The following is a 13,477-nucleotide window of genomic DNA, read 5'->3' on the forward strand; positions in this document are numbered from 1 at the left end:
AACGGGAGAGGGCAGCGGCTTCCAAAGTCGCTACGGCGTCCCTTCTCCAAGTTCGTCCTCTCAGTTTCCCTTCCCGGCTCCTAAACCACAATTTCTTTCTTTTCGTAACATTCTGGGCTTTTTCCTTACCTCGGCTTGTAAGAAAAGTCCTTTGCGCCACTCCCCTCCGAGCTCCACAGGAAAGCCCTCAGGTGCTCACAGTCCAGTCTCAGTTTTGGTCAGTCATTAAAGAGTCTTAGCGGGTGGAAACTCTAGGAGAGAACCGAGGACACGCGCGCGCCTCAGCCCTCTCCGCGGTGGGCAACATCCCCGTCCCGGAGCGTGGACGGCCTGGCGCGCCGCGGCCCCTTTAAGAGCAGGCCACGCCCCTCCCCTCCTCCCGGCGCGGCCGGCGGTCGGTGGCGGCCGCTACGGTGCTGACAAGATGGCGGCTGGCGGGGCTGTCGCTGCGGCGCCCGAGTGCCGGCTTCTGCCCTACGCGCTACACAAGTGGAGCTCCTTCTCCTCTACTTACCTTCCCGAGTAAGTGCCGAGCCCTGGGCTCGTGTTGCCCTGCTCTTCGGCATAAGCACGGCGGGGCCAGGGGGGCAGTGGAGGGCAGCCGAGCCGAGAGGCCCAGGCGGGGCCTGCTGAGGGGGACGCTTGGCCTCCCGAGTCTCAGTCCAGCCGCGGAGAGCTTTGCCCTCCCCACCCCCCTGCCTCAGGGAGGGGTTAGGGTCGGGAGAGCGGGTTCCGGGGGGGAAGGGGCGACGTGTACCCCGCGCGGATCCGGAGCGCGTAGGACAACGGGGAACCCGGTGATGTTTTGCCCGGGATTTGGGGGTTGAGGGAGGCTTGGGGGGCGGCTGGCTCAGGGAATTGGGGCAGGAACCGGAGCTTTCGGGGTCCCGACGGGTAGCAAACGGGTGAAGGAGTGTCTATGGTCGTCGGAACTGGCCGGAGACGGGGGACGGCTCAGCCGATTGCTGCCGGGACAAAGTGTAAAGCTGAGAAGAGGAGTGATTGTTCCGGGGGGGGGGGGGGGGGGTCATTAAAAGTGGTTAGCTCCAGAAGAGTGGTAAAAGTCTCGGAAGGCTGAAAAGTTGTGGGATCCGTGTGAATCCTTGCAAGTGGGGAGGGTTTGTAGGATTTGCCGAGGGTTGTCCTTTCTGGCTGGTGTTTCTGAAAAAGGTAGGGAGTGGGCTGGGACATTACAGAAGAGTTCCATTATGTTATGGCTCGGAACATGGATTTGTACAAACACAGACCGACTTCCCAGCCCAGAAACTCAAATATAGACATAAAAGTCTGGACTTTTAATCAGTTTGACTTCCAGCACTGGCTTGGTCTGGGTCGCCGATTCGGGGTTAAAAAGAGTTCCATTGCATTAGTACTTGTGTATTTTTTGGTAGCAAATTCCTTCTGAAATGCTGAAAGTACTTTCGTACAGTATTTACTTATCTTTAGCTTATCTTCGAGAGAAGGACATGTAAGTCCAATTTTACATGCAGATGGAGAAACTGGCTTAGTAAAGTTTGAAGATCTGTGTGCAGACGGGGAAGAAAAGTACTAGCTGTCCCCTGGAACATCATTTCACGAGTCCAAGAATGCATTTATGGACGAAACAAGTCACAAATAATTTATCGTTTATGTTACTGGACAAAAGTAGATCTGTGAAGCATACTCAGAGTTTTTTTTCATCTGTATTTTAAAAACTCTTAACATTTTCTCAACGTTGATTTCAGTCAAGAATCTGCAAATGGGTCTGTGACTTAGAAGAATGTAACGCTCTTAACTCCCATTCCCCAGGTCAAGGGTTGGCAGTCAGGCCTTCAGTAGGGTTTGCTTCAGTGAAGGGTGCCAAGTGACTTGTGGTCAGATCTGGCCTGTGTGGCCTATTGATGGCTACTGCGTGGCTGTGTCCCTGATTGATGTTGGACTCCCAGCTTTTCATTTGAGAATGAGCCAGGTAAACAGCCCTCAGCTGGAGTTGAAATGTGGCCCTTGGTGCTTGACTTCTTTCTGATTTTTTGAGGCTAACAAAGTCTTGAATCTGAAGAAAATTAGCATTTTTCTCTGCCCCAGCTTAGGAACGCAGGCAGTAAGGAATTGGGGCGGCATCGTTTGATTTAATAACTTCAGAGAAGTTTTTTAAAAACAGAGATTTTCCTGGTCTTGAAAATTAGGCTACTTCCAGGATTTTACTCCTTAAGTTTGTGATACAGGGGCAGGGCTTGCATATCACAAGTCCCTTCAGAGTTGTGAATAAAAAAGGAAGAGTACAGTTCACGCAGGAAATGGTTTAGGGGGATGGCAACTTTACTCTGACCTACGCCTCATTATCCTGGCCCAAGATTTGAACCGGATAGAATACTAGTTGTGGTTAGAAGGCAGCTGTTTGAAATTGTGGAGAAATCTATTGTTATAATTCTCTCAAATATGTTCATATATTAGTACTTAATGCGTATTTAATTTTCAGACGCTTTCATTTACAATGTCTTATTTAATCCTTAACGATATTCTGCTGTTTTATGCAGAACAGTTTTTATTTTAAAGCACTAAACTATTAAAATAGAGTAATTGGAGCTTTTTTCTTTGAAAGAATATGACTATTATGGAGCTTGAGTTTGAGAATTTTGTGTCTGCTGAATTGGTGTGGGCCATGCCTAAATTGTAAAACTTTTTTGGTACTGAGCAATTAGCAAGTAAGCATGGTATAGCTTTGTATAATATGAAGTGTAAGAAAGAGAATTGACCTTCTTTACCTTTGCCCTAAAATTCTCTTTAACAGCAGTTGCTGTATCTTTATTGGCAGTGACCGTCATGTTAGGTATCTCCTAAAAACCTCTAATTTTAAGTAAAGCCATTTGTTGTAGACAGTAGACAAACAATATTTGGGTGGCAAACATTTACTGATTACAAGTCGTAGACCTAGACATTTGGAGGGGAGAATAATAAAACAATAATAACAATGGGAAACACTGAAACTGTGTGCCTTCCATAAGCTAGGCTCCCTTATGAACACTTTAAATGTATTAACTCATTTAATTCTCACACAGCTGTATGAAGAATTTACATTTTCCAGATGAGGAACCAGACATGGAGAGGTTAAACTTTGCCTCAGGTCACACAGCTAGCTGAGGTCATGATTTGAACCTAGTCAGTCTCCATTCAGTTCCATAGCCTTAATAGTGCTGTTCTGCTTGTGCCCAAAGGTAGAAACAGGAATTCAAAGATTGGAGAGAGTTCTTATATTAAAGGCACTTAAAGTTTTGTTGTGTAAAAACATGTGAAGTCATAAAAAAAAAAAAAAAAGGAAAAGTTCAGATATCTGTTTTCTTCCTAAGGAATTAGAATTTTTTTTCCTTCTCCTAAAGGCAGAAAAAAACCACATTTTTTCCTTATAACCCTTTTAGATTTATTAAGACCTTAAAAACATTAAAGCAGATCTAGTTATACATGTACATTTTTATTTTGAAACTAACGAAGTGGCCTTTTGTTTTGCAAAGCTCTTAAATTTGCCATAGTTTACATTTTTCTGAAATTTATATTTAGATATTAAGAGAAATACATTTTAATAATTTTTAGATTTACATGAGAGTTTATATTTAAGAATATTTTATAAATTGCTAATCTCTATACTCAAATGTTTCTTTTTAAAAATAATTGAATTTTTTTTTTTTTAACTTATTTTGAGAGAGAGAGAGCAAGGAGGGGAGAGGCAGAGAGAGAGAGAGGGAGAGAGAGAATCCTGAGCAGGCTTCGTGCTGTCAGCACAGAGTCTAACGCAGGGCTCAATTTCATGAACTATGAGATCATGACCTGAGCTGAAAGCAAGAATTGGACGCTTAACCGACTGAACCGCCCAGGCGCCCCATATACTCAACTGTTTCTTGACGTAGCTAACCAATAGTGATACCAATTGCACTTTATTGAGCACTTATTATATACAAGATGATTTTTCTACATAGTTTTACTTAATCCTTATAACAAACCAGCAAGAAGAATTTTGTTATTTTTGCAGGTGAGGAAACTGAGGTCCATACAGGTTAGGTAACTTGCCATGTTGAACATAATAGTTTTCAAAAGGTTTAGCAAGTTCTCTGACTTAAAAGTTATTGCACGTGCTTCTAGTAACAACTACTTATTAAGTACCTTCTATTCTTTGGGCACTATGCTTAGCACTTAGTGTGTCTTTTTTGATTTAGTCTTCACAAACACTTTACAGTAAATATTATTCTGTGTTACAGAATAGGGAAACTGAAGTTCAGACAGGTAAACTAACTTGCCCAAGTCCAAGAGTTGAAAGGATAGGAGATAGTATTCTGATCTTGGGCCTTCTGACTTCTGTTACCAAAGCTGCTTCAATATTTTGCAGGACTATAGTACATTCACAATTGTGAATACAATTAAGAAGTGCTGTGCTATAAGGTTAGAGAAAGAGAACAATAGTTAGCTATATTTTCTCTTGACCTTTAAGGCTTTACTGTATTAATATAAAAACTGGGAGGACCTTTAAAAGTTTTTTTATACATTAGGTAATTTCATTAATATGGAATTATTCTGGTTTACATGTTATTGAAAGACTTGAATAGCTTAAGTAGTAAAATTTGGTACATTTTAAGTGTGGTCACCTTTTTTTCCTATTAGTCTTCTTTATTAATATCAAATAATTAAAGATCATTGTGCATAATGCACTTGAGAATCTGCTACAATCCCATAGTCTCCTGCAAACCCACAAATGTAAATCACTAGTTTGGAGGTATTCCACTTCCTGGAGACTGGAAACTGTCATGTTCTTCCTTTCTCTCCTTTCCCTTTCCCTAAACTGAAATTAGACACTGGCTTGGCTTAGGAACTTTATTGGCCACTGAAAGTTCTGATATTTTCAGTCTGATAATCTTAGAATTTTGGAAAAATAAAGATAAGCCAGGATAGAAGAAAGGAACCTGAGGTGGATGAAGGACTAGAGACTGAAAGGATCCTGGAACTGGATCTTTATGACTTTTAGAAAGTTAATGATTCTTCTCTGAGCATCATCAGTTTCCTTTTATGTAGAAATAGTTTTTATTTTGATCAAATTCTAAGGAGGTTTTATATTGTTATTTTTTTCCAGGTAGGTAGATGTCTCTATCATTTGCATTAACTTCTAGGTAAATATAGTAGGTTTTGAATAAATTATTTTGGAGCCTGATACAGGGACTTTGTGATATTTTACATGTAGATAAGATACGTTTCAGCTGTTTGTGGTGATCTGACTGCTGTATTTCAGTCGTTCAAAAATCATTCTTGGGGAGTGGCTGGCTGGTTCACTTGGTGGAGCGTGTGACTGTTGATCTTGGGTTGTGAGTTCCAGCTTTGGGTGTAGAGATTACTTAACAATAAAATCTTAAATTATCTTTGGAAATATGAGAGATTTCTAGATTTTAATTTTAGAGATGTTGATATTAATACCTAAGAGTGGCTCTTTGTATTTACTTTGGTTTTTGGCACCTCATGAATCTGTAGCATGAGTGTTTCATCAGTTCTGAAAAAAATTTTGATATTCTTCAAATATTGTTTCTGCCCCATTCTTTTTCTCCTTCCCTCTGTGACTGCAGTGTAATCTATATTCTACTTTTTGTCATGTTCTCTATGTCCCTAATGCTTTTCCTTGTCTTTTTTTTTTTTGGGGGGGGGGGTGTCTCCTTATTCCATTCTGGATAGGTTTTCCTTGCCTGTGTTCCTGTTTACCAATTCTGTATTCAGCTTTGTCCAGTTTGCTTTTAACCCCATCTATATTTCTTGATTTCAGCTATAATATTTTTAGTGCTAGAATTTTTTTTTAAATGTTTATTTTTGAGAGAGAGCGAGAAAAAGAGAGAAAGCTGCTCTTGCTCACATGAGTTGAGGAGGGGCAGAGAGAGAGTGAGACAGAGAATCTGAAGCAGGCTCCGGGCTGTCAGTGCAAAGCCTGACATGGAACTTGATCCCACAAACTATGAGATCGTGACCCTAGCTAAAGTTGGACCCTCAACTGACTGAGCCACCCAGGTGCCACAGCGCTAGAATTTTTATTTGATTCTCTCTTTCTCTCTTTTTAATAGAGTCTCTTTTTTTTGGTGAAAATATCCATATTGTCACCTATTTTCTTGAACATATCAATCAAGTTATTTAAAGTCTATGTCTGAAGACTCTAATATCTGGATCACCTGTACATTGATTTCTGGTTTTTTTCCCTTTTTGGTTAAGTATCTTGTTTGATAATATACTAATTATTATTATATGTAACTATATATAGTCCTATGTTATATGTTATATAATTATTGTTACTACTATCATCACCACCATTTTGGGGGGTAATTTTTGGTTAAATACCAGACATTACAGAATTTTAGATACAGGTACAAATTACAGTTGTGTACCTAATGATATATTTCTCTAGAGGAGATTCACCTGTCTCATGGCAGGCAGGTGGAATAGAGGCACATCGCCTCAATTGGACCTTCAGTCAAGAACTGAACAGACTTGAGCGCCTCAGTGGCTCAGTCGGTTAAGCATCGACTTTGGCTTGGGTCATGATCTCACCGCTCGTGGGTTTGGGCCCCACATCAGGCTCCGTGCTGACAGTGCGGGGCCTGAAGCCCACTTTGAGTTCTGTGTTTCCCTCTCTCTCCACCCCTCCCCCACTCATGCTCTGTCTCTGTCTCTCTCTCTCTCAAAAATAAACATTAAAATTAAAAAAAATAAAAATAAAAAGAACGCACTTGAAGCTGGGTTTTTGGTTTTGTAAACCTCTAGTTTGCCTAACTTTGGTAGTCCTCCCAACTGAGAGACTGGTTGTTTCTAAGGCCTCTTCTGCTTGTCTCCGCAGCAGCGTGAGAATCCTAAAAGCTCCTCTTTGCTTTTCAGTTGCTTTCTGTGGACTTTTTAGCCTCTGCTCTGTGTATACAGTTCAAGACTTGACAGGTGCCTCAAGGGGGAAATCAGTACCCAGTGTCTGGCTTATTCTTGTGTGCCTCTTTTCACCATAGGATCTTGACCTGTTCAGTCCTGGATATAATGGTAAGACCCAGTTTCCAAGTTTTGTCCTCCTGGCCGCATGAAAATTGCCAGAAATTCTGCTGATTTTCTGCCTTTTAGTTGCTGTCCTTTCCCAGCTCCTTTCCCTGTGCCGTTAAAGAGATAGGAGGAATGTCCTGTGTAGAATGTGACGTTCCCTTTAATGAATTCTGTGGGATCTCAAGTCCTACGTGCCTCAGAAAGTGTCTGATACCTTAAGAATGTTTTTTCTATTTTGTACAGCTCTTCTAGTTTTAAGAGGGAATGTTGATCTGCTACAGGCTATTCTGTTATATCCAGAAGGAGAAATCTTTCTGTGTTTAGTTCATACGGAATAGATTGTTGTATCTTGTAGGCTTATGAATTCCTCATGATTCTTTTAATGTATTAACTTAACCTTTGAGCTCCAGAATTTTTTTTGCCAAGTGTTCTCCTTCACTTTGCCTTTTGACATCTTAACTGCTTGTTCCTAATACCTGATGGGAAAAATTATGAAATATAAATAACGTTATTTGTTAGCAGTTGTTTTAAGTTGTTTTTGACTAAGTTAAAATGAGATTTATTCTTGGTTTTGTTGGTGATGTATAAGTCTTTTTTTTGAGACTTAATTGTTCATGAAGTCCAGAAACTGAGTTTTTTTAATGTTTTGAGAGAGCACAAGCAAGGGAGGGGCAGAGAGAGGAAGACAGAGGATCCGAAGTAGGCTCTGTGCTGACAGCAGTGAGCCCGATGTGGGGCTTGAACTCATGAACCGTGAGATCATGACCTGAACTGGAGTTGGACATTCAACCGACTGAGCCACGCAGGTGCTCCCAGAAATTGAGAGTTTAATCTTTGTCATAAGCAAATAGTTATTTCCTTTCCTATAATGTACTTTTTGTATTATCTACCTTTTTATTAGAACTTTAATGACAAAAAACAACTTTCTTGGGAATCTTACATTTATGTGAAGACATTAGTTAGAAGGAAGATACTATGGTCTAATGTAAATTTTTTGGTTTGTAAATATTGTTAGTATTTAATACTTTTTAAATATCCTTATTACTTTAGTATGACTGTTATTTATTGTCATCACCTATATATTTGTTCTTAAGGCATGCTGTTTTGTATAAACAGAAATGCTAACTTATTTCAGGCATCCTTGGATAATGTCCCCTTTCCCCTTCCTCTCATTATCCCCTTACTTCCCTTTTCCCTTTTGATTTAAGTAATTGGATCAGAAGAGCCTTAATCTAACTCCTACTTATTCTTCATCTGTCAGCTAAAATGTCACTTTCTCAGGAAACCCTGTCTCACCTCCATTCCCCCCCAGTAAGCGTGGCACCCTTTCCTTTGCCCCAGCAGTTAAATGTTTTTATACAAATGTATACCTTTCTCATATATCACTGTATACAGTTTATAACTATGCATTTATTTTTGTGATTTCTTGATTAATAGCTATCCCCCCAACTTGACCACAGTATCATAGGGACTATGGAATTTTTTCCCCCTCATCATTGTAGGCCAGCATAATGTTTATTAAATGAATAAATGACTGAATTAACTAGGCATTTTGGCTATTTTTCTGTCTTTTTTTTTTTTTTTTTTTTACTTTTTAAAAATGTGTATTTAGTTTCGAGAGAGAGAGAGGGAAAAAGGGAGCAGGGGAAGGACAGAGAGAGAAGGAGACACAGAATCTGAAGCAGGCTCCAGGCTCCAAGCTGTCAGCACAGAGCTCAACATGGAGCTCGAACCCATTAACTGTGAGATCACGACCTGAGCCAAAGTCGGACGCTTAACTGAGCCACCCAGGCACCCCTACTTTTCTCTCTTTAATGCAATAAAAAAAAATTTTTTTTTTAAGTTTATTTACTTTGAGAGTGAGCACAAGTGGGAGTGGAGCAGATACAAGGAGCGACAGAATCAGCTCACAGCCCCATGCAGGGCTTGAACTCATGAACCGTGAAATAGTGACCTGACTAGAGATCAAGAGTCAGACACCTAACTGACTGAGCCACCCAGGTGCCCCACTTTAATGCAATTTTAATCTGGGGCTAGAGGGAGTCATATACTGGCTATGTTCGAAATCCCAAATAATTAGTAATATTTAAATCCATGCTATGAATTTTCATGGTTCCCATAGCTTTTGACAATTTCTGAGAATATTTTAAGTGAAACTGGTTGAGTGAGAGATGTTAAATTTGGAAGGACTTGAATAATAGAAAACTTCTTATCCTGGAGTTTTAAAAAGTTTGTATTAAGTTATTTATAATTCTTATAGTCAATATTTCTAATGAGACCTTGAGAACTTTAAAGCTGAGTTTATTACAACCAATAATGAAGCAACAGAAAGGGAAATCAAGGAATCAATCCCATTTACAGTTGCATCAAAACCCATAAAATACCTAGGAATAAACCTAGACAAAGAGGTGAAAAATCTATACCCTGAAAACCATAAAAAGCTTATGAAAGAAATTGAAGACACAAAAAAATGGAAAAATATTTCATGCTTCTAGATTGGAAGAACAAATATTGTTAAAATGTCAATACTATCCAAAGCAATCCACATATTCAATGCAATCCCTACCAAAATAACATCAGCATTCCTCACTGAGCTAGAACAACAATCCTAAAATTTGTGTGGAACCAGGAAAGACCCTGAATAGCCAAAGCAATTCTGAAAAAGAAAACTAAAACTGGAGGCATCACAATCCCGGACTTCAAGCTGTATTACATAATTGTAATCATCAAGAGAGTATGGCACAAAAATATACACTTAGATCAATGGAACAGAATAGAGAACCCAGAAATGGACCCACAAACATATGGCCAACTAATCTTTGACAAAACAGGAAAGAATATCCAATGGAATAAAGACAGTCTCTTTAGCAAATTGTGTTGGGAAAACTGGAGTGACATGCAGAAAAATGAACCTGGACTACTTTCTTACACCATTCACAAAAATAAACTCAAAATGGATGAAATACCTAGACGTAAGACAGGAAGCCATCAAAGTCCTAGAGGAGAAAACAGGCATAAACCTCTTTGACCTTGGCCGCAGCATCTTCTTACTCAACATGGCTCCAGAGGCAAGGGAAACAAAAGCAAAAGTGAACTATTGGGACCTCATCAAAGTAAAAACCTTCTGCACGGTGAAAGAAACAATCAGCAAAAGTAAAAGGCAACCAGCATAACGGGAGAAGATATTTGCAAACAACATATCAGATAAAGGATTAGTATCCAAAATCTATAAAGAACTTGTCAAACTCAACACCCAAAAAACAAATAATCCAGTGAAGAAATGGGCAAAAGACATGAATAGACAATTTTCCAAGGAAGGCATCCAGATGGCTAACACACACACGAAAAAATACTCAGTATCACTCACTCATCATCAGGGAAATACAAATTAAAACCACAGTGAGATACCACCTGACACCTGTCAGAATGACTAACATTAACAACTCAGGCAACAACAGATGTTGGCAAGGATGCAGAGAAAGAGGATCTCTTTTGCACTGCTGGTGAGAATGCAAGCTGGTGCAGCCACTCTGGAAAACAGTATGGAGGTTCCTCAAAAAGTTAAAAATAGAACTACCCTACAACCCAGCAGTTGCACTACTTGGTATGTATCCAAGGGATACAGGTGTGCTCTTTCCGAAGGGGCACATGCACCCCAATGTTTACAGCAGCACTATCAACAATAGCCAAAGTATGGAAAGAGCCCAAATGTCCATCGACAGATGAATGGATAAAGAAGATGTGGTGTATATATATACAATGGAATATATTTAGTTTTTGATTACTCGGCAGTCAGAAAGAACAAAATCTTGCCATTTGCAACAACGTGGATGGAACTAGAGGGTATTGTGCTAAGCGAAATTAGTCAGAGGAAGACAAATATCATATGACTTCACTCATGTGGAATTTAAGATACAAAACAGGTGAACATGATGGAAGGGAAGCAAAAATAATACAAAAATAGAGGGACAAAATATAAGAGACTCTTAAATATAGAGAACAAACGGAGGGTTGCTGGAGGGGTTGTGGGTGAGGTGATGGGCTCAATGGGTAAGGGGCATTAAGGAGGACCCTTGTTGGGATGAGCACTGGGTGTTATACATAGGGGAGGAATCACTGAAATCTCCTGAAATCATTGTTGCACTATATGCTAACTTGGATGTAAATTAAAAAAAATAAATAAAATTTTTAAAAATTAATAAGAGGAAACGGTATGTGGGATATAAGGGAAGTTGGTGCTATCTTCACAATTTCTCTGTGAATCTAAAGATATTGTGAATTAAAAGGTTATTAAAAGCAAAAAATTGGGGTTTATTACAGAATTTGATTTGCCTAATAGTTTTTAATAGTTTTAGAGTATCTTATCTATATTTTGATTAATTTTAGGATGGTGTCATTTAATTCCTTGAATATAAGTATTTGTTGACTTTTTTTTTTTATATAACAGTGTTTTTGGTTTGGAAGCTCACATTCCATACACTTTGACCATTTAAAGTGTATAATTTAATATCTTTTACTATGTTCACAGATATGTATGACTATTACTGTAGTCAATTTTAGAACATTTCTATAGTCTCAAAAAGAAAACTGTACTGTTAGCCATTAACTGCTTACTCTGCCATTTCTAGGCACTAAACTAATTTCTGTATCGATAGGTTTGCTTATTCCAGGCATTTCGTGTAAATGAAATCATATAATAATGTAGTCTTGCGATTGGTTTTTTTCACTTAGCATATATTGTTTTTAAAGCTCATCCGTTTTGTAGCAAGTATCAGTACCTTATCCTTTTTATGGCTGATAATCTATTCTGTTTATACACCACATTTTGTTTATCCATCCATTAGTAGATGGACATTTGCATATCAGTTTTTAGCTATTATGAATAATGCTGCCATAAACCTTTGTTTACAAGTTTTTGTATAGTATCTTTTTATTTCTTTTGGGTAAATGCCTAAGATTAGAATTTCTGGATTATGGTAACCAGGTTTAACTGAGCAATTACCAGCTGTTAGTTGGGTGTTTTTTCTTTTATTGAATGAGTAGCAAGAAACTGATTAATGCATATGAATTGAATCCCTGTAAGGAAAAGGACCATCTGAAATTAGATAGCAAATTGCCTGACTTCAAGTTTATTGCTCTGAGAACTTTCTGTGACAGTTTAGCTACTCATTTATCTTCCTTTATTTTTTTATTTTATTAAAAATATTTTAATTCCAATATAATTAACATACAGTGTTTTATATTCATTTCAGGTGTACAATATAGTGTTTAAACAATTCCATCTATTACTCAGTGCCCATGAAGATAAGTGTACTCTTAATCCCCTTCATTTTTTTCACCTATTCCCCCATTCACCTCCCGTATGGCAACCATTAGTTTGTTCTCTATAATTAAGTCTGTTTCTTGATTTGTCTCTCTTTTTTCCCCCCTTTGTTCATTTGTTTCTTAAATTCCACATATGAGTGAAATCCTATGGTATTTGTGTTTGACTTCACTTAGCATTATCCTCTGTAGATCCATCCACGTTGTTGCAGATGGCAAGATTTCATTCTTTCTTATGGCCAAATAATATTCCATTGTATACATATCACACATCTTCTTTATCCGTTTATCTACAGGTGGACATTTGGGCTGCTTCCATAATTTGGCTATTGTAAATAATGCTGCAGTAAACATAGGGGTGCATGTATCCCTTTGAATTTATGTTTTCATAATCTTTGAATGAATACCCAATAATGTGATTACTGGATTGTAGGGTAGATCTGTTTTGAATTTTTTGAGGAATGTTCATATTGTTTTCCACAGTGGCTACACCAGTTTACGTTTCTACCAACAGAGCAAGAGTGTTCCTGTTTCACCGTATCCTTGTCAACACTTGTTGTTTCTTGTGTTTTTGATTTTAGCCATTCTGACAGGTGTGAGGTGATATCTCATTGTAGTTTTGATTTGCATTTCCCTGATGATGAGTGATGGTGAGCCTTTTTTCATGTGTCTGTTGGCCATCTGGATGTCTTTAGAGAAATGTCTATTCTTGTCTTTCCATTTTTAAATTGGATTATTTGTTTTTGGGGTGTTGAGTTATATCAGTTCTTTATACATTTTGGGTACTAACCCTTTGTGGGATATGTCGTTTGCAAATATATTCTCACATTCAGCAGGTTGTCTTAGTTTCGTTGGATGTTTCCTTTGCTGTGCAGAAAGAAGCTTTTTATTTTCATGCAGTCTTAATACTTTATTTTTGCTTTTGTTTCCCTTGCCCCAGGATAGACATACTATGCCAGAGAAATTACTGCCTATGCTCTCTCCTAGGATTTTTATGGTTTCAGGTCTTACATTTAATCCATTTTGAAGTTTTGTTTGTTTTTTGAGAGAAAGAGAGAGAGAGCATGAGTCAGGAAGGGGCAGAGAGAGAGGGAGACAGAAGCAGGTTCCATGCTATCAGTGCAGAGTCTGATGC

At 38.8% G+C, this 13,477-nt stretch overlaps 1 protein-coding gene across 2 annotated transcripts in view; it reads left to right on the forward strand.

Annotated features, from left to right (window-relative positions):
- Positions 1–382: 382 nt before the first annotated feature.
- Positions 383–13,477, forward strand: part of MKLN1 (muskelin 1) — a 194,390-nt gene continuing 181,295 nt past the window's right edge. For both annotated transcript variants that reach the window (XM_047851006.1, XM_047851005.1), the window contains exon 1: positions 383–522. In XM_047851006.1, coding sequence (XP_047706962.1) covers positions 425–522 — 98 coding nt within the window. In that variant the 5' untranslated portion in view covers positions 383–424. The remainder of the gene's footprint in view (positions 523–13,477) is intronic.

The sequence above is a fragment of the Prionailurus viverrinus genome, chromosome A2 (assembly GCF_022837055.1).
Source record: "Prionailurus viverrinus isolate Anna chromosome A2, UM_Priviv_1.0, whole genome shotgun sequence".
Taxonomy (NCBI): domain Eukaryota; kingdom Metazoa; phylum Chordata; class Mammalia; order Carnivora; family Felidae; genus Prionailurus; species Prionailurus viverrinus.